This window comes from Oncorhynchus gorbuscha, linkage group LG15, assembly GCF_021184085.1.
Source record: "Oncorhynchus gorbuscha isolate QuinsamMale2020 ecotype Even-year linkage group LG15, OgorEven_v1.0, whole genome shotgun sequence".
Classification (NCBI taxonomy): Eukaryota; Metazoa; Chordata; class Actinopteri; order Salmoniformes; family Salmonidae; genus Oncorhynchus; species Oncorhynchus gorbuscha.
In genome coordinates this window covers 77,575,285-77,596,984 of record NC_060187.1, presented here as the reverse complement: position 1 = coordinate 77,596,984, position 21,700 = coordinate 77,575,285, and the positions used below count along the sequence as shown (strand labels likewise).

Below are 21,700 nucleotides of genomic sequence, written 5' to 3'. Positions count from 1 at the left end.
AACAGAAAGAAAGAGACAGTGGGAGAGAGGGAAGAGGTAAACAGAGTGATTAACAGAAAGAAAGAGACAGTGGGAGAGAGGGAAGAGGTAAACAGAGTGATTAACAGAAAGAAAGAGACAGTAGGAGAGAGGGAAGAGGTAAACAGAGTGATTAACAGAAAGAAAGAGACAGTGGGAGAGAGGGAAGAGGTAAACAGAGTGATTAACAGAAAGAAAGAGACAGGGAGAGAGGGAAGAGGTAAACAGAGTGATTAACAGAAAGAAAGAGACAGTGGGAGAGAGGGAAGAGGTAAACAGAGTGATTAACAGAAAGAAAGAGACAGTTGGAGAGAGGGAAGAGGTAAACAGAGTGATTAACAGAAAGAAAGAGACAGTGGAGAGAGGGAAGAGGTAAACAGAGTGATTAACAGAAAGAAAGACAGTGGGAGAGAGGGAAGAGGTAAACAGAGTGATTAACAGAAAGAAAGAGACAGTGGGAGAGAGGGAAGAGGTAAACAGAGTGATTAACAGAAAGAAAGAGACAGTAGGAGAGAGGGAAGAGGTAAACAGAGTGATTAACAGAAAGAAAGAGACAGTGGGAGAGAGGGAAGAGGTAAACAGAGTGATTAACAGAAAGAAAGAGACAGTGGGAGAGAGGGAAGAGGTAAACAGAGTGATTAACAGAAAGAAAGAGACAGTGGGAGAGAGGGAAGAGGTAAACAGAGTGATTAACAGAAAGAAAGAGACAGTGGGAGAGAGGGAAGAGGTAAACAGAGTGATTAACAGAAAGAAAGAGACAGTGGGAGAAGAGGTAAACAGAGTGATTAATAGAAGGAAAGAGACAGTGGGAGAGAGGGAAGAGGTAAACAGAGTGATTAACAGAAAGAAAGAGACAGTAAACAGGAGAGAAAGAAAGAGAAGAGGTAAACAGAGTGATTAACAGAAAGAAGAAAGAGACAGTGGGAGAGAGGGAAGAGGTAAACAGAGTGATTAACAGAAAGAAAGAGACAGTAAAAGAGACAGGAAGAGGTAAACAGAGTGATTAACAGAAAGAAAGAGACAGTAGGAGAGAGGAAGAGGTAAACAGAGTGATTAACAGAAAGAAAGAGACAGTGGGAGAGAGGGAAGAGGTAAACAGAGTGATTAACAGAAAGAAAGAGACAGTGGGAGAGAGGGAAGAGGTAAACAGAGTGATTAACAGAAAGAAAGAGACAGTGGGAGAGAGGGAAGAGGTAAACAGAGTGATTAACAGAAAGAAAGAGACAGTGGAGAGAGGGAAGAGGTAAACAGAGTGATTAACAGAAAGAAAGAGACAGTGATTAACAGGAGAGAGGAAGAGGTAAACAGAGTGATTAACAGAAAGAAAGAGACAGTTGGGAAGAGGTAAACAGAGTGATTAACAGAAAGAAAGAGACAGTGGGAGAGAGGGAAGAGGTAAACAGAGTGATTAACAGAAAGAAAGAGACAGTGGGAGAGAGGGAAGAGGTAAACAGAGTGATTAACAGAAAGAAAGAGACAGTGGGAAGAGGTAAACAGAGTGATTAACAGAAAGAAAGAGACAGTGGAGAGAGGGAAGAGGTAAACAGAGTGATTAACAGAAAGAAAGAGACAGTGGGAGAGAGGGAAGAGGTAAACAGAGTGATTAACAGAAAGTGGGAGAGAGGGAAGAGGTAAACAGAGTGATTAACAGAAAGAAAGAGACAGTGGGAGAGAGGGAAGAGGTAAACAGAGTGATTAACAGAAAGAAAGAGACAGTGGGAGAGAGGGAAGAGGTAAACAGAGTGATTAACAGAAAGAAAGAGACAGTGGGAGAGAGGGAAGAGGTAAACAGAGTGATTAACAGAAAGAAAGAGACAGTGGAGAGAGGGAAGAGTGATTAACAGGAAAAGAGGGAAGAGGTAAACAGAGTGATTAACAGAAAGAAAGAGACAGTTAAACAGAGTGATTAACAGAAAGAGAGAGGAGAGGGAAACAGAGTGATTAACAGAAAGAAAGAGACAGTGGGAAGGGAAGAGGTAAACAGAGATTAACAGAAAGAAGAGACAGTAAACAGAGTGATTAACAGAAAGAAAGAGACAGTGGGAGAGAGGGAAGAGGTAAACAGAGTGATTAACAGAAAGAAAGAGACAGTGGGAGAGAGGGAAGAGGTAAACAGAGTGATTAACAGAAAGAAAGAGACAGTGGGAGAGAGGGAAGAGGTAAACAGAGTGATTAACAGAAAGAAAGAGACAGTGGGAAGAGGTAAACAGAGTGATTAACAGAAAGAAAGAGACAGTGGGAGAGAGGGAAGAGGTAAACAGAGTGATTAACAGAAAGAAAGAGACAGTGGGAAGAGGTAAACAGAGTGATTAACAGAAAGAAAGAGACAGTGGGAGAGAGGGAAGAGGTAAACAGAGTGATTAACAGAAAGAAAGAGACAGTGGGAGAGAGGGAAGAGGTAAACAGAGTGATTAACAGAAAGAAAGAGACAGTGGGAGAGAGGGAAGAGGTAAACAGAGTGATTAACAGAAAGAAAGAGACAGTGGGAGAGAGGGAAGAGGTAAACAGAGTGATTAACAGAAAGAAAGAGACAGTGGGAGAGAGGGAAGAGGTAAACAGAGTGATTAACAGAAAGAAAGAGACAGTGGGAGAGAGGGAAGAGGTAAACAGAGTGATTAACAGAAAGAAAGAGACAGTGGGAGAGAGGGAAGAGGTAAACAGAGTGATTAACAGAAAGAAAGAGACAGTGGGAGAGAGGGAAGAGGTAAACAGAGTGATTAACAGAAAGAAAGAGACAGTGGGAGAGAGGGAAGAGGTAAACAGAGTGATTAACAGAAAGAAAGAGACAGTGGGAGAGAAACAGGGAAACAGAAAGGTAAACAGAGTGATTAACAGAAAGAAAGAGACAGTGGGAGAGAGGGAAGAGGTAAACAGAGTGATTAACAGAAAGAAAGAGACAGTGATTAACAGAAAGAAAGAGACAGTGGGAAGAGGTAAACAGAGTGATTAACAGAAAGAAAGAGACAGTGGGAGAGAGGGAAGAGGTAAACAGAGTGATTAACAGAAAGAAAGAGACAGTGGGAAGAGGTAAACAGAGTGATTAACAGAAAGAAAGAGACAGTGGGAGAGAGGGAAGAGGTAAACAGAGTGATTAACAGAAAGAAAGAGACAGTGGGAGAGAGGGAAGAGGTAAACAGAGTGATTAACAGAAAGAAAGAGACAGTGGGAGAGAGGGAGAGGTAAACAGAGTGATTAACAGAAAGAAAGAGACAGTGGGAGAGAGGGAAGAGGTAAACAGAGTGATTAACAGAAAGAAAGAGACAGTGGGAGAGAGGGAAGAGGTAAACAGAGTGATTAACAGAAAGAAAGAGACAGTGGGAGAGAGGGAAGAGGTAAACAGAGTGATTAACAGAAAGAAAGAGACAGAGTGATTAACAGAAAGAAAGAGACAGTGGGAGAGAGGGAAGAGGTAAACAGAGTGATTAACAGAAAGAAAGAGACAGTGGGAGAGAGGGAAGAGGTAAACAGAGTGATTAACAGAAAGAAAGAGACAGTGGGAGAGAGGGAAGAGGTAAACAGAGTGATTAACAGAAAGAAAGAGACAGTGGGAGAGAGGGAAGAGGTAAACAGAGTGATTAACAGAAAGAAAGAGACAGTGGGAGAGAGGGAAGAGGTAAACAGAGTGATTAACAGAAAGAAAGAGACAGTGGGAAGAGGTAAACAGAGTGATTAACAGAAAGAAAGAGACAGTGGGAGAGAGGGAAGAGGTAAACAGAGTGATTAACAGAAAGAAAGAGACAGTGGGAGAGAGGGAAGAGGTAAACAGAGTGATTAACAGAAAGAAAGAGACAGTGGGAAGAGGTAAACAGAGTGATTAACAGAAAGAAAGAGACAGTGGGAGAGAGGGAAGAGGTAAACAGAGTGATTAACAGAAAGAAAGAGACAGTGGGAGAGAGGGAAGAGGTAAACAGAGTGATTAACAGAAAGAAAGAGACAGTGGGAGAGAGGGAAGAGGTAAACAGAGTGATTAACAGGGAAGAAACAGAGATTAACAGAGAGAGTGGAAGAGGTAAACAGAGTGATTAACAGAAAGAAAGAGACAGTGAGAGAGAGGAGAGGGGGAAAACAGAGTGATTAACAGAAAGAAAGAGACAGTGGGAGAGAGGGAAGAGGTAAACAGAGTGATTAACAGAAAGAAAGAGACAGTGGGAGAGAGGGAAGAGGTAAACAGAGTGATTAACAGAAAGAAAGAGACAGTGGGAGAGAGGGAAGAGGTAAACAGAGTGATTAACAGAAAGAAAGAGACAGTTGGAGAGAGGGAAGAGGTAAACAGAGTGATTAACAGAAAGAAAGAGACAGTGGGAGAGAGGGAAGAGGTAAACAGAGTGATTAACAGAAAGAAAGAGACAGTGGGAGAGAGGGAAGAGGTAAACAGAGTGATTAACAGAAAGAAAGAGACAGTGGGAGAGAGGGTAAACAGAGTGATAAACAGAGAGAGAGGGAAGAGGTGATTAACAGAAAGAAAGAGACAGTGAGAGAGAGGAGAGGGGGAAAACAGAGTGATTAACAGAAAGAAAGAGACAGTGGGAGAGAGGGAAGAGGTAAACAGAGTGATTAACAGAAAGAAAGAGACAGTGGGAGAGAGGGAAGAGGTAAACAGAGTGATTAACAGAAAGAAAGAGACAGTGGGAGAGAGGGAAGAGGTAAACAGAGTGATTAACAGAAAGAAAGAGACAGTGGGAGAGAAACAGAGGAAGAGGTAAACAGAGTGATTAACAGAAAGAAAGAGACAGTGGGAGAGAGGGAAGAGGTAAACAGAGTGATTAACAGAAAGAAAGAGACAGTGGGAGAGAGGGAAGAGGTAAACAGAGTGATTAACAGAAAGAAAGAGACAGTGGGAGAGAGGGAAGAGGTAAACAGAGTGATTAACAGAAAGAAAGAGACAGTGGGAAGAGGTAAACAGAGTGATTAACAGAAAGTGGGAGAGAGGGAAGAGGTAAACAGAGTGATTAACAGAAAGAAAGAGACAGTGGGAAGAGAGGGAAGAGGTAAACAGAGTGATTAACAGAAGAGGTAAACAGAGTGATTAACAGAAAGAAAGAGACAGTGGGAGAGAGGGAAGAGGTAAACAGAGTGATTAACAGAAAGAAAGAGACAGTGGGAGAGAGGGAAACAGAGGTAAACAGAGTGATTAACAGAAAGAAAGAGACAGTGGGAGAGAGGGAAGAGGTAAACAGAGTGATTAACAGAAAGAAAGAGACAGTGGGAGAGAGGGAAGAGGTAAACAGAGTGATTAACAGAAAGAAAGAGACAGTGGGAGAGAGGGAAGAGGTAAACAGAGTGATTAACAGAAAGAAAGAGACAGTGGGAGAGAGGAGGTAAACAGAGTGATTAACAGAAAGAAAGAGACAGTGGGAAGAGGTAAACAGAGTGATTAACAGAAAGAAAGAGACAGTGGGAGAGAGGGAAGAGGTAAACAGAGTGATTAACAGAAAGAAAGAGACAGTGGGAGAGAGGGAAGAGGTAAACAGAGTGATTAACAGAAAGAAAGAGACAGTGGGAGAGAGGGAAGAGGTAAACAGAGTGATTAACAGAAAGAAAGAGACAGTGGGAGAGAGGGAAGAGGTAAACAGAGTGATTAACAGAAAGAAAGAGACAGTGGGAGAGAGGGAAGAGGTAAACAGAGTGATTAACAGAAAGAAAGAGACAGTGGGAGAGAGGGAAGAGGTAAACAGAGTGATTAACAGAAAGAAAGAGACAGTGGGAGAGATGGAAGAGGTAAACAGAGTGATTAACAGAAAGAAAGAGACAGTGGGAGAGATGGAAGAGGTAAACAGAGTGATTAACAGAAAGAAAGAGACAGTGGGAGAGAGGGAAGAGGTAAACAGAGTGATTAACAGAAAGAAAGAGACAGTGGGAGAGAGGGAAGAGGTAAACAGAGTGATTAACAGAAAGTGGGAGAGAGGGAAGAGAGGATTAACAGAAAGAAGACAGAGGGAAGAGGTAAACAGAGTGATTAACAGAAAGAAAGAGACAGTGGGAGAGAGGGAGAGAGTGATTAACAGAAAGAAAGAGACAGTGGGAGAGGGAAGAGGTAAACAGAGTGATTAACAGAAAGAAAGAGACAGTGGAAGAGAGGGAAGAGGTAAACAGAGTGATTAACAGAAAGAAAGAGACAGTGGGAGAGAGGGAAGAGGTAAACAGAGTGATTAACAGAAAGAAAGAGACAGTGGGAGAGAGGGAAGAGGTAAACAGAGTGATTAACAGAAAGAAAGAGACAGTGGAAGAGAGGGATGGCTCAACAGAACAAAGTGGTTCAATAGACAGAAACAGCCAGAAACATCCCGCCAGCCCAGCGCACCTTAAACCTCCTGGCCAGGAACTTGTTCTTGATCTCCAGGAAGTTTCCTCGGCTCATCTCCCCCTTGAAGGGCTCGTTGAGGATAGCATACTTCACGTCGCTCTGCACGTCCTGCCAGCGAGCGTAACCGTGTCTGAGAGGTGCCACGGTCAAAGGTCATGACATCATGATTCACAGTCCTCCCACCAAACCTCTGACATCCTGCTGACTAGTGCCGTGGTCTCCAACCCTGGTCCTATAGGTTTTAGTTCCAGCCCTGCACTAACGTACCTGATCCAACTAATAACCTACTCCTCCACACTTTGATTAGCAGAGTGAGGTTGGTACAGAGTGAGGTTGGTACAGAGTGAGGTTGGTACAGAGAGACTTTGGTACAGAGAGACTTTGGTACAGAGAGACGCTGGTACAGAGAGACATTGGTACAGAGTGAGGTTGGTACAGAGAGACGTTGGTACAGAGAGACATTGGTACAGAGTGAGGTTGGTACAGAGAGACGTTGGTACAGAGAGACGTTGGTACAGAGAGACATTGGTACAGAGTGAGATTGGTACAGAGTGAGGTTGGTACAGAGAGACATTGGTACAGAGTGACGTTGGTACAGAGAGACGTTGGTACAGAGAGACATTGGTACAGAGTGAGGTTGGTACAGAGTGAGGTTGGTACAGAGTGAGGTTGGTACAGAGTGAGGTTGGTACAGAGTGAGATTGGTACAGAGAGACGCTGGTACAGAGAGACGTTGGTACAGAGAGACGTTGGTACAGAGAGACGTTGGTACAGAGTGAGGTGGGTACAGAGAGACGTTGGTACAGAGAGACGTTGGTACAGAGTGAGGTTGGTACAGAGACGTTGGTACAGAGAGACGGTACAGAGTGAGTTGGTACAGAGAGACGTTGGTACAGAGAGACGTTGGTACAGAGAGACGTTGGTACAGAGAGACGTTGGTACAGAGGTTGACAGAATTGGTACAGAGTGACCTTGATTGGTACAGAGAGACGTTGGTACAGAGAGACGTTGGTACAGAGTTGAGAATGGTACAGAGAGACGTTGGTACAGAGAGACGTTGGTACAGAGTGAGAATGGTACAGAGTGAGATTGGTACAGAGAGACGTTGGTACAGAGAGACGTTGGTAGAGTGAGAATGGTACAGAGAGACGTTGGTACAGAGAGACGTTGGTACAGAGTGACGTTGGTACAGAGAGACGTTGGTACAGAGTGAGAATGGTACAGAGTGAGATTGGTACAGAGAGACGTTGGTACAGAGACGTTGGTACAGAGTGAGAATGGTACAGAGAGACGTTGGTACAGAGAGACGTTGGTACAGAGAGACGTTGGTACAGAGTGAGGTTGGTACGTTGGTACAGAGAGACGTTGGTACAGAGAGACGTTGGTACAGAGTGAGAATGGTACAGAGAGACATTGGTACAGAGTGACCTTGGTACAGAGAGACGTTGGTACAGAGTGAGATTGGTACAGAGAGACGTTGGTACAGAGAGACGCTGGTACAGAGAGACGTTGGTACAGAGAGACGTTGGTACAGAGAGACGTTGGTACAGAGAGACGCTGGTACAGAGTGACGTTGGTACAGAGAGAGGTTGGTACAGAGAGACCTTGGTACAGAGAGACCTTGGTACAGAGAGACGCTGGTACAGAGAGACGCTGGTACAGAGAGACCTTGGTACAGAGAGACGTTGGTACAGAGAGACATGGTACAGAGAGACATTGGTACAGAGTGACGTTGGTACAGAGAGAGGTTGGTACAGAGTGACGTTGGTACAGAGAGAGGTTGGTACAGGGTGAAGATGGTACAGAGTGACATTGGTACAGAGTGAAAGGATACTGTATGATGCCAGCCAGCAGCCAGTAGTCATGGCGACGATGCCAGATCTCAAATGTCTTCTTTGTGACGGTCGCCGCCCTCTCCTCGTTCTGCCACAGAGAGTGGAGCTCTGGAGAGAGAGAGAGATGTTAAGAGAGACTGAAAATGAACAAAGGACAGTTTGCATCCCCCTGCCCCCCAATGGTTACAAGATAAGGTTAGGGCGTTGGGGAGGGTTAGCTGATCCTAGATCTGTGTGTGTACCTGTGAATCCTCCGTCTGCGATGTTGAACATGAACCTCTGCTTGGTAGCCTTCTTCTTCTCCTCACTCACATTCACCGCCATCGCTGCTGCTGCCACTCCTTCTTTACTGTTCTCTCCATTCTGCAGCTTGCCAGACTCCTCGGTCTTCAAACCATCTTTCTCCTCTTTTTGCTCTGAAGGGAGGAAGAATACTGGGTTAGCACCATATGTTTGTTTGTGTGTGTGTGTCCATAAATGTGTGTAACGAACAGAAGAACCTACCTTTCATGTCCTCTGCAAGAGGACTGGTGTCCATCTTCTCCTCTTTGCTCTCCTCCACTATAACAGAGAGAACACAGGTCAGGGGTCACAACCACAGGAGACATGACCTTAATACAGTATCTGTGTCACCCTGACTGTCCCGACTGACCTTTAGGCTTGGCCTCCTGTGACACTGCTGTGGCCTCTGACCCTTCATCTTTGACCTCAGTGGGGGAATCCTTCTCCTTGTCTGCCGTCTCCTTTGGGGTTTCCTTGGTTTCCTTCTCTTCAGTCTCTTTATCCTCCTTCTCTTCTGTGTCTTTGTTCTTTTCTTTGTCGTTCTCTGTGGTGGAGGACTCTCCCTCTGCCTCTTTCCTTTCAGAGCGGTTTTCCATCTCGTCTGGGATTTCAATAATCTGTGAGGAGGAAAAAGGGGTCAGGATTGGGGTAGTGATGGGATGACATCACAATCAGAGCAGTATAATGTAATAAAGAATGTTCACCTCTGGGTCTTCTGTCTTGCTGTGCACCCTGCCGTCCTTTTCTGCCTCTCCCTCCTTCTTTACCTCCGTCTCCTTGCCAGTGTCTTCAGACTTAGTGAGGTCCTCTGTTAGCAGCAGAGAAAGCGTGAGAGAATGATTGAGTATATTTCCATCTTACTGTGTCTGTGTGTCTGTGTGTCTGTCTGTCTGTCTGTCTGTCTGTGTGTGTGTGTGTGTGTCTGTGTGTGTGTCTGTGTGTGTGTGTGTGTGTGTGTGTGTGTGTGTGTGTGTGTGTGTGTGTGTGTGTGTGTGTGTGTGTGTGTGTGTGTGTGTGTGTGTGTGTGTGTGTGTGTGTGTGTGTGTGTGTGTGTGTGTGTGTGTGTGTGTGTGTGTGTGTGTGTGTGTGTGTGCGTACCTGGGGCAGGTGTGTTGGGCTGTGTGTCAGCGGGGGTTCCAGTAGAAGGTGTTTTGACATCCTCTCCAGCAGCGATGGCTGCCAGCCTCCTGTTCTCCTCCAGCTCCATCATCCAGGGCATGGACCACTGGCCGTTCACATGCTCAAACTCCTGCACCTGGACATCAATACAATCAATACATACACCAATTAGATGAAAACAAAACAACAAATGATCAATTGATAACACATTGCTTACTTTCTTCCTGATCAATGACATCACGCCGATGCGAGTAAGGACATGTTGTCGTGACAACCCCTCTCGTGGAACTCCGTCAGCGAAGGTCTCCGCTCCGTCAGCCCCCGGCTCACAGAGATGACGCATGAAGAGAGAGACATACGCCCTGAGAGGGAGAGAGAATACTGTTATACGGACCCCTGGGAACACACACACACATAAAGACTGCACACACACATAAATAGATAGAACTTGGACATTAACCTCTCTAGGGTATTTGGGATGCTAGCGTCTCACCTGGCCAACATCCAGTGAGATTGCAGAGGGCCAAATTCGAATACAGAAAAACTCATTATAAAAATTCAGAAAAGATACAACTATTTTACATTGGTTTAAGGATTAACTTCTTGTGAATCCAACCACGGTATCAGATTTTAAAAATACTTTACGGCAAAAGCATACCTTACAATTACTATTTATAAAGACTGTTGGTATCTAGTGGAAGGCATAGGAACTGCAATTTGAGTCCTAAGTCAATGGATACTGTAATGGCATTGAATAGAAAACTACAAAAACAAAAATCCAACTTCCTGAATGGATTTTTCTCAGATTTTCGCCTGCCAAATCAGTTCTGTTATACTCACAGACATTATTGTAACAGTTTTGGAAACTTTAGAGTGTTTTCTCTCCAAATCTACTAATTATATGCATATCCTATCTTCTGGGCCTGAGTAGAGAGCTGTTTAATTTAGGCATGCTTTTCATCCAAAATTCTAAATGCTGCTCCGTACCCTAGAGAAGTTAACACAGACTCACTTGAACTCTTTCTCAGACTTCCCCCTGAGGTCTCTGACCAGCCACTGGGTGGTGAAGGCATCCTGAGGAGGCATCCCATAGCGCATCACTGCATTCAGGAAAGCCTTTCTCTGGCGCGCATTGAAGCCCAACACCTGTGTGTGTGTGTGTGTGTGTGTGTGTGTGTGTGTGTGTGTGTGTGTGTGTGTGTGTGTGTGTGTGTGTGTGTGTGTGTGTGTGTGTGTGTGTGTGTGTGTGTGTGTGTGTGTGTGTGTGTGTGTGTGTGTGTGTGTGTGTGTGTGTGTGTGTGTGTGTGTGTGTGTGTGTGTGTGTGTGTGTGAGAGAGAGAGAGGGGGGGGGTTAGAGCAACATACACACTGAAAGAGACAAAAGACAAGTGGTAAAGAGAGAGAGGAAAATGTGCAGGCAGAAGTAGACATGGTGAAAGAAAAGACTGGTTGTTGAGGGAGATATGAAGAGTACAATGTCAATTTTTCTTTTGAGTGACAGACGGTGAGAGAGACTGATAGAAGCTGCAGTCTGACCTCAATGTTGCCTCCCACTCTGGCCAACAGGGGGGGCAGTGGTTTGTCCCTTTCGTTCCTCAGCCCCTTGCGGCTTGGCCTGCGGGTGTTGGCTGGTTGGATGGAGAAACACAGGTCATGTCATGTTAGTCTCACACACACACTTCATTCGTGGCTCAAAGTCTTGAGAATGACACAAATATAAATTTTTACAAAGTCTGCTGCCTCAGTGTCTTTAGATATTTTTGTCAGATGTTACTATGGAATACTGAAGTATAATTACAAGCATTTCATAAGTGTCAAAGGCTTTTATTGACAATTACATGAAGTTGATGCAAAGAGTCAATATTTGCAGTGTTGACCCTTCTTTTTCAAGACCTCTGCAATCTGCCCTGGCATACTGTCAATTAACTTCTGGGCCACATCCTGACTGATGGCAGCCCATTCTTGCATAATCAATGCTTGGAGTTTGTCAGAATTTGTGGGGTTTTGTTTGTCCACCCGCCTCTTGAGGATTGACCACAAGTTCTCAATGGGATTAAGGTCTGGGGAGTTTCCTGGCCATGGACCCAAAATGTTGATGTTTTGTTCCCCGAGCCACTTAGTTATCACTTTTGCCTTATGGCAAGGTGCTTCATCATGCTGGAAAAGGCATTGTTCATCACCAAACTGTTCCTGGACGGTTGTGAGAAGTTGCTCTCATAGGATGTGTTGATACCATTCTTTATTCATGGCTGTGTTCTTAGGCAAAATTGTGAGTGAGCCCACTCCCTTGGCAGAGAAGCAACCCCACACACATGAAATGTCTCAGAATGCTCTACTGTTGTCATGACACAGGACTGATGGTAGAGCTCACCTTGTCTTCTCCGGACAAGCTTTTTCCCCGATGCCCCAAACAATCGGAAAGGGGATTCATCAGAGAAAATGGATTTTACCCCAGTCCTCAACAGTCCAATCCCTGTACCTTTTGCAGAATATCCGTCTGTCCCTGATGTTTTACCTGGAGAGAAGTGGCTTCTTTGCTGGCCTTCTTGACACCAGATCATCCTCCAAAAGTCTTCGCTTCACTGTGCATGCAGAAACACTCACACCTGCCTGCTGCCATTCCTGAGCAAGCTCTGTACTGGTGGTGCCCCGATCCCGCAGCTGAATCAACTTTAGGAGATGGTCCTGCCGCTTGCTGGACTTTCTTGGGCGCCCTGAAGCCTTCTTCACAACAATTGAACCGCTCTCCTTGAAGTTCTTGATGATCCAATAAATCGTTGATTTAGATCCAATCTTACTGGCAGCAATATCCTTGCCCGTGAAGCCCTTTCTATGCAAAGCAATGATGACGACATGTGTTTCCTTGCAGGTAACCATGGTTGACAGAGGGAGAACAATGATTCCAAGCACCACCCTCCTTTTGAAGCTTCCAGTCTGTTATTCGAACTCAATCAGCATGACAGAGTGATCTCCAGCCTTGTCCTCGTCAACACTCACACCTGTGTTAACGAGAGAATCACTGACATGTCAACTGGTCCTTTTGTAGCAGGGCTGAAATGCAGTGGAAATGTTTTTTGGGGGATTCAGTTCATTTGGATAACAAATAGGGATTTTGCAATTAATTGCAATTCATCTGATTTATCTTCATAACATTCTGGAGTATATGCAAATTGCCATCATACAAACTGAGGCAGCAGACTGTGAAAATTAATATTTTTGTCATTCTCAAAACTTTTAGCCACGACTGTACACTCACACACAGAAAATACACACATATTAATGTGTACTGACACACACACACAATTCATCCTGCAATAGAGTTGGGGTAAACTCCCTACATCACTATAAGAGATTTTGATTGAATGACCCCTCAAAACAGCATGGAATTGTGTGTTATTTGACCTCTCTAACGGATGTTTTTTTAGCAAGCCTTTGATATTTTTACAACCAATTGCAGATACAAGTTGCAGACAGACCTATTTGAAATAGTGTACCATAGAATATGACGTGATAAAGGATTCAAACCCTGTATTGTCTGAAAGACATATATTGACTGATACATTGTTGCTGCATCATCAGTGAACTTGCTGAAAAAACAAATTGCAAGGAGGCAATGGTGTGTATCATTAGTTCACATCTCAGCAAACAGTTGCAAACGGAAAACGGTTTGCAATGTAGCACAAAAAACAGTTTATATTGAAAATAATCAGGAAGGTACTTCCCCGTTTTGTTCCTAGTGAATACATCCCTGATATTAGCGAAAGTTAGCTAATAGCTAACTTTAATGATTTGCACATCGCTACAACACAGTAAGTAGCCATACTATGACATTTTAAATGTCTCTATTCATTTGGAACTTCTGTGAGTGTCATGTTTACTGTTCATTTTTTATTGTTTATTTCACTTTTGTTTAGTATCTATTTCACTTGCTTTGGCAATGTTAACATATGTTTCTCATGCCAATACAGCCCTTCGAATTGAATTAGTAGCTATCATATTCACAGACGATGCTGCTACTCTTCGATATATCTGATCTTGAAAGAGCACTACTGACTGTAGCAATGGAAACGGGCAGATGATCGAAAGGAACACCTCAATAACGACAAACATAACCGAGAGTAGCTACTGTATCTGTCGCGCTGTAATAAAATCCGCTCTGAATGTTCTGTGATGCGAACGTCAACTGAGGCAAGTGAACATCTTCCGATTCATCTTCTGTAAACGTGTTTACCATTTAGCATGGAAATATTTACGATTATGACAGGATTTAGAGTGGCTCACTCAGGGTGAAATCTGCTGTCATTAGTGTTATCTACCACCATGGAGAAATCCGTAACTCATCTGCCGTTCAATCAATAGATCAATGGTTCGAACCCAGACCACAGCAGGTCACATTTCTGACCAACATTGTATGAATTATTGTTTTCCCACCAAAACGCTTCTTAATATTGTCATATATATTGTCTTTCTTACATAATACATACACACACATACAGTGGGGCAAAAAAAGTATTTAGTCAGCCACCAATTGTGCAAGTTCTCCCACTTAAAAAGATGAGAGAGGCCTGTAATTTTCATCATAGGTACACTTCAAGTATGACAGACAAAATTAGGATAAAAAATCCAGAAAATCACATTGTAGGATTTTTTTATGAATTTATTTGCAAATTATGGTGGAAAATAAGTATTTGGTCAACTACAAACAAGCAAGATTTCTGGCTCTCACAGACCTGTAACTTCTTCTTTAAGAGGCTCCTCTGTCCTCCACTCGTTACCTGTATTAATGGCACCTGTTTGAACTTGTTATCAGTATAAAAGACACCTGTCCACAACCTCAAACAGTCACACTCCAAACTCCACTATGGCCAAGACCAAAGAGCTGTCAAAGGACACCAGAAACAAAATTGTAGACCTGCACCAGGCTGGGAAGACTGAATCTGCAATAGGTAAGCAGCTTGGTTTGAAGAAATCAACTGTGGGAGCAATTATTAGGAAATGGAAGACATACAAGACCACTGATAATCTCCCTCGATCTGGGGCTCCACGCAAGATCTCACCCCATGGGGTCAAAATTATAACAAGAACGGTGAGCAAAAATCCCAGAACCAAACGGGGGGACCTAGTGAATGACCTGCAGAAAGCTGGGACCAAAGTAACAAAGCCTACCATCAGTAACACACTACGCCGCCAGGGACTCAAATCCTGCAGTGCCAGACGTGTCCCCCTGGTTAAGCCAGTACATGTCCAGGCCCATCTGAAGTTTGCTAGAGAGTATTTGGATGATCCAGAAGAAGATTGGGAGAATGTCATATGGTCAGATGAAACCAAAATATAACTTTTTGGTAAAAACTCAACTCGTCGTGTTTGGAGGACAAAGAATGCGGAGTTGCATCCAAAGAACATACCTACTGTGAAGCATGGAGGTGGAAACATCATGCTTTGGGGCTATTTTTCTGGAAAGGGACCAGGACGACTAATCCGTGTAAAGGAAAGAATGAATGGGGCCATGTATCGTGAGATTTTGAGTGAAAACCTCCTTCCATCAGCAAGGGCATTGAAGATGAAACGTATTCTGGGTCTTTCAGCATGACAATGATCCAAAACACACCGCCCGGGCAACGAAGGAGTGGCTTTGTAAGAAGCATTTCAAGGTCCTGGAGTGGCCTAGCCAGTCTCCAGATCTCAACCCCATAGAAAATCTTTGGAGGGAGTTGAAAGTCCGTGTTGCCCAGCAACAGCCCTAAAACATAACTGCTCTAGAGGAGATCTGCATGTGTGTGAAAATCTTGTGAAGACTTATAGAAAACGTTTGACCTCTGTCATTGCCAACAATGGGTATATAACAAAGTATTGAGATAAACTTTTGTTATTGACCAAATACTTATTGTCCACCATAATTTGCTAATAAATTCATTAAAAATCCTACAATGTGATTTTCTGGATTTTTTTTTCTCATTTTGTCTGTCATTGTTGAAGTGTACCTATGATGAAAATTACAGGTCTCTCTCATCTTTTTAAGTGGGAGAACTTGCACAATTGGTGGCAGACTAAATACTTTTTGCCCCACTGTATGTCCTGGATGATTTTTTTGTTAATTTCATCAATGGAAATGTTGTTCCAACAATGTAAATTAAAAGGTATTCTACACCAGACTTTGTACCTGCAACCCTTCCATTTCAAAACACTTGCAGTTTAACCAAATGTCATGTTGACCACATTCATATATTATATTAACAATGATTGGATATCCATAAACTCAAAGAATAGACGTCATCATAGGTGCTTTCAACAGTTTCTTCTAATTCTATGTATGAGCACCACACTATAAACCTCAAAATAAGAATTTGAACAGATCCTCAAAAAGAACATGGATGATTCACTGTACAGAATTGATATATTCTGACCATGTTGCTGCCCTGTCTTACAAGTCGATGCAGGAGTTAGTCTGTTTCTGTATAATCTGTAGGGGCCGTTTGAAAGACGTTAGCATGGGACACAGCTTCGTAACACTCCAGGTAGAACTGACCTTAACCACAGATCTATAATCAGATTATTCTATCCCCAATCCTAAATGAACCATTAGGGGGATGAACAAATATCTAAACCTGTATCAGTAGTTGGGGCTTACCGGCCCATCTAACTTCCGTCGGCCATTAAGTATTTGTTTGTGCTTCTGCTTACTTAGACTTGTAGTGTGGAATAGTTTCGTACTATTATAATTTAATTGGCCTGATATAACTGGCTAACAGAATCAGTTGCTCTCTCTCGCGCTCATTCTCACACACAAGTGATTACACTCTTTCACTTTCTGTCATTTGTAGGAAAACACACAAGCAAACACTAATTCGAACTGGCACATACAGAGATTCATTTATTTTCAGACACAAACACACACTCATACAGTGCATTTGGAAATGTTGCCCTTAATTTTTGTTGCAAAGCATTATCATCATTTTGTGGAAACGTAATTTTGCAACAGTAACTCTTCATCCTCAGGAGGATGAATAAATGTGGCTTTTCACCGAAAACCCCCACAGTTGACAGTGCATGTCAGAGCAAAAACCAAGACATGAGGTCGAAGGAATTGTCCGTAGAGCTCCGAGACAGGATTGTGTCGAGCCACAGATCTGGGGAAGAGTACCAAAATATTTCTGCAGCATTAAAGGTCCCCAAGAACACAGTGGCCTCCATCATTCTTAAATTGAAGAAGTTTGGAACCACCAAGACTCTTCCTAGAGCTGGCCGCCCGGCCAAACTGAGCAAGAACCCGATGGTCACTCTGACAGATCTTCAGAGTTCCTCTGTAGAGATAGGAGAACCTTTCAGAAGGTCAACCATATATCTGCAGCACTCCACCTATTTATTGCCTTACCTCCTCACGCCATTTGCACACACTGTATATAGACTTTCTTTTTCTCTATTGTGTTATTGACTGTAAACGTGTTTATTCCACGTGTAACTCTGTGTTGTTGTATGTGTCGAACTGCTTTGCTTTATCTTGGCCAGGTCGCAGTTGTAAATGAGAACTTAGTCTCAACTAGCTTACCTAGTTAAATAAAGGTGAAATATATACAAATAAATAAAAAATTAGACAGACCAAGATTCTCTGGTCTGATGAAACCAAGATTAAACTCTTTGGCCTGAAAGCCAAGCGTCACATCTGGAAGAAACCAGGTCTGCTCATCACCTGGCCAATACCATCCCTGCGGTAAAGCGTGGTGGTGCAACATCATGTCGTAGGGATGTTTGTCAGCGGCAGGGACTGGGAGACTAGTCAGGATAGAGGGAAAGATGAAAGGAGCAAAGTACAGAGATCCTTGATGAAAACCTGCTCCAGAGCGCTCAGGACCTCAGACTTTCCAACAGGACAACAACACCAAGCACACAGCCAAGACAATGCAGGAGTGGCTTCAGGACAAGTCTCTGAATGTCCTTGAGTGGCCCAGCCAGAGTCCGGACTTGAAGCTGATCAAACATTTCTGGAGAGACCTGAAAATAGCTGAGCAGCGATACTCCCCATCCAACCCGACAGAGCTTGAGAGGATCTGCAGAGAAGAATGGGAGAAACTCCCCAAATACAAGTGTACCAAACCTGGAGCGTCATCGAGGCTGTAATCGCTGCCAAAGGTGCTTCAACAAAGTACTGAGCAAAGGTTTGAATACTTATGTAAATGTGATATCAGTTTTTTTATTTATTTTATAAATAATTTTGCAAAAATTCCTTAAAAACAATTTTTGCTTTGTCATTATGGGGTATTGTGTGTAGATTGATGAGGGGGGGAAACAATTGTAATCAATTTTAGAATAAGGCTGTAATGTAACAAAATGTGAAGGGGTCTGAATACTTTCCAAATCCAAATCATGTCCAATCAAGTGAATTTACCACAGGTGGACTCCAATCAAGTTGTAAAAACATCTCAAGAATGATCAATGGAAACAGGATGCACCTGAGCTCAATTTCGAGTCTCATAGCAAAGGGTCTGAATACTTATGTAAATAATGTATTTCTGCAAAAAAATTGTAAAAAAAAAAAAAACTTTTTTCAATTTGTCATTATGGGTTATTGTGTGTAGATTGATGAGCAACATGTTTTATTTAATACATTTTAGAATTAGGCTGTAACATAAAAAAATGTTGGAAAAGGTGAAGGGGTCTGAATACTTTCCGAATGCACTGTACCCAATATGAATTCATGACAATAGTGTTTGTTACCTTCTGATCGCTCATCAAAGTCCTCATCTCCCTCCTCTGAGGCCACAGAGTAATCTGAGTTGTTGTCAGACTGATCCTCCTGCCAATCTGCTTATAGAATGGAGAGAGAGGTACGGGGAAGAGACAGGATTAGCCAATCAGAGAGTTTTAGGACACAGACCACTCTGTTTTCAGGGGAGAAGGAAGAAAGAGTGAACAACAGATACAATCACAGACATATATTCACTTCAACCAACTTCACAAGAGAACTAAACTTGTCAATACCAAAGTCATTAACACGGTTGGGGTCACTTTATTGTCAATGGGAAATTGTCAAACATGAATTGAATTTCAATTCACTTCCTGAATTGGAATTGACCCCAGTCTTGTTAGAGACAGACAGGAGAGAGTACTGAGACAGTAGGAAGGAAACATCATGCTTAATCCTAGAATACTACTAGAAACACCAAAAAACACAGAGGACAGAGATGGGACATAGACAAACATGTAGTACGAACACAAACCATTAACACACACACACACACTCCAATATAACACAAGATATACACACTCTTATCCCACACACCCTACCTACCACACACATAAACACACGTCCACATCCACACACACAGAGTAGGTAAAAAAGGTTGCATTGTGCAGCGCTGTTCTGTACCCCGTCTACTACCTCGTTCCTCCTGAGAGCCGTCGTTGTAGTTGACAGGCTTGCGGGTCCTCTTGCCCTTTCCCAGGTTACGGGCCAGGTCCTCCTGCTGCTGCTCATAGTGGTGTCTCAGCAGTTTCTCCCAGTAGTCTGGGTCTACTGACTCCTCCTGTTTAATCACCTCACGCTGCACCTCCTCCTCCTGGACACACACACACAGGTTAGCAATGATGGAAGAACTCGTATACTAACTAACACACACACAGCTTAGCCTAGATGGAAGAACTCGTATATACTAACAAACCCACGAAGGTTAGCAATGATGGAAGAACTCGTATACTAACACACCCACACAGATTAGCAATGATGGAAGAACTCGTATACTAACACACCCACACAGATTAGCAGTGATGGAAGAACTCGTATACTAACACACCCACAAAGGTTAGCAATGATGGAAGAACTCGTATACTAACACACCCACGAAGGTTAGCAATGATGGAAGAACTCGTATACTAACACACCCACGAAGGTTAGCAATGATGGAAGAACTCGTATACTAACTAACACACCCACACAGATTAGCAGTGATGGAAGAAATCGTATACTAACACACCCACACATATTAGCAGTGATGGAAGAACTCGTATACTAACACACCCACGAAGGTTAGCAATGATGGAAGAACTTGTATACTAACTAACACACCCACAAAGGTTAGCAATGATGGAAGAACTCGTATACTAATTAACACACCCACACAGGCTAGCAATGATGGAAGAACTTGTATACTAACACACCCACACAGCTTAGCAGTGATGGAAGAACTCGTATACTAACACACCCACACAGGTTAGCAATGATGGAAGAACTCGTATATTAACACACCCACACAGCTTAGCAGTGATGGAAGAACTCGTATACTAACACACCCACACAGGTTAGCAATGATGGAAGAACTCGTATACTAACACACCCACACAGGTTAGCAATGATGGAAGAACTCGTATACTAACACACCCACACAGATTAGCAGTGATGGAAGAACTCGTATACTAACACACCCACGAAGGTTAGCAGTGATGGAAGAACTCGTATACTAACACACCCACGAAGGTTAGCAGTGATGGAAGAACTCGTATACTAACACACCCACGAAGGTTAGCAGTGATGGAAGAACTCGTATACTAACACACCCACACAGATTAGCAGTGATGGAAGAACTCGTATACTAACACACCCACGAAGGTTAGCAGTGATGGAAGAACTCGTATACTAACACACCCACACAGATTAGCAGTGATGGAAGAACTCGTATACTAACACACCCACGAAGGTTAGCAGTGATGGAAGAACTCGTATACTAACACACCCACGAAGGTTAGCAGTGATGGAAGAACTCGTATACTAACACACCCACGAAGGTTAGCAGTGATGGAAGAACTCGTATACTAACACACCCACGAAGGTTAGCAGTGATGGAAGAACTCGTATACTAACACACCCACGAAGGTTAGCAGTGATGGAAGAACTCGTATACTAACACACCCACGAAGGTTAGCAGTGATGGAAGAACTCGTATACTAACACACCCACACAGATTAGCAGTGATGGAAGAACTCGTATACTAACACACCTACACAGGTTAGCAATGATGGAAGAACTCGTATACTAACACACCCACACAGATTAGCAGTGATGGAAGAACTCGTATACTAACACACCCACACAGATTAGCAATGATGGAAGAACTTGTACACACACTCACAATGATGGAAGAACTTGTACACACACACACAATGATGGAAGAACTTGTACACAAACACATTCAAGTGTAATAACACAGACTCAGAAGTATGGTCATCTCTCCTGTTCATCACCTTCCACAGTATCTCTCTCTCTCACACACACACACACACACACACACACACACACACACACACACCTCCTCCTCCTCGTCCTTGACGACATATTGGGCCACTTTGAAGGAGCTGAGGTACTCGTTCATGCTCTGGATCTCTGTGTCCTCAGTGGACTCTGACTCCTGGTTCCTGTCCAGCAGTCTGTCTATGGCCTTGTCATCATAATGGATGACCTGGCTGTCATCCTCCTTGTTGTCCCCTGAGACGGAAAGGGACAAGGAAAGAGAGTGGCATACAATGAAAGACCTGGCTGTCATCCTCCTTGTTGTCCCCTGAGACGGAAAGGGACAAGGAAAGAGAGTGGCATACAATGAAAGACCTGGCTGTCATCCTCCTTGTTGTCCCCTGAGACGGAAAGGGACAAGGAAAGAGAGTGGCATACAATGAAAGAGTGTGTAAGAAAGACTGGAGAGGCCACACACCTAGTTTCCAGGTTGTTAGTTTGAAGGAAAACCAGCAGGCATTACGGCCCCCGACAACGGGAACGACTACCTGTTTGGAGTGGACTGACCTGGTTATGGTTAGTAGTTAGTGACTCACCCTCTCCCAGCTCGTCCTTGAACAGCTCCTCTGTTCCAAACTTGAGGATGTCATCCAGCTCCTGTTTAGACATGGAACCTGTCTTACTGCCCAGCCCAGGACGCACCACCAGGTGGGTCAACATCATCTTCTTCTTAGCCACCTGGAGGAGAGGATGAGAGGAGAATTAGTATCTGTCTTTTACCTACCACTCTGTATGAGTCTGGTAGGCCTTGGTATACTGGGTTTACCTGAGTGATCCGCTCTTCCACAGACGCCTTGGTAACGAAGCGATAGATCATAACCTTCTTATTCTGACCAATCCTGTGAGCTCTGCTGAATGCCTGAG

At 43.5% G+C, this 21,700-nt stretch overlaps 1 protein-coding gene across 3 annotated transcripts in view; it reads right to left on the bottom strand.

Moving 5' to 3' along the window:
- LOC123998094 (chromodomain-helicase-DNA-binding protein 4-like) overlaps nucleotides 1–21,700 on the bottom strand; it is a 63,035-nt gene that overhangs the window by 10,854 nt on the left and 30,481 nt on the right. For 2 of the 3 annotated variants that reach the window (XM_046302993.1, XM_046302991.1), the window contains exons 25-39: nucleotides 21,603–21,695; nucleotides 21,373–21,514; nucleotides 20,856–21,031; nucleotides 18,923–19,112; nucleotides 18,271–18,357; nucleotides 11,095–11,186; nucleotides 10,571–10,704; nucleotides 9,776–9,920; nucleotides 9,538–9,694; nucleotides 9,144–9,247; nucleotides 8,810–9,056; nucleotides 8,662–8,718; nucleotides 8,400–8,573; nucleotides 8,157–8,265; nucleotides 6,320–6,452 (exon numbers count right to left, since the gene is read on the bottom strand). In XM_046302993.1, the coding sequence (XP_046158949.1) occupies nucleotides 6,320–6,452; nucleotides 8,157–8,265; nucleotides 8,400–8,573; nucleotides 8,662–8,718; nucleotides 8,810–9,056; nucleotides 9,144–9,247; nucleotides 9,538–9,694; nucleotides 9,776–9,920; nucleotides 10,571–10,704; nucleotides 11,095–11,186; nucleotides 18,271–18,357; nucleotides 18,923–19,112; nucleotides 20,856–21,031; nucleotides 21,373–21,514; nucleotides 21,603–21,695 (2,040 nt within the window). The remainder of the gene's footprint in view (nucleotides 1–6,319; nucleotides 6,453–8,156; nucleotides 8,266–8,399; nucleotides 8,574–8,661; nucleotides 8,719–8,809; nucleotides 9,057–9,143; nucleotides 9,248–9,537; nucleotides 9,695–9,775; nucleotides 9,921–10,570; nucleotides 10,705–11,094; nucleotides 11,187–18,270; nucleotides 18,358–18,922; nucleotides 19,113–20,855; nucleotides 21,032–21,372; nucleotides 21,515–21,602; nucleotides 21,696–21,700) is intronic. The other variant, XM_046302994.1, reaches the window with a different exon arrangement.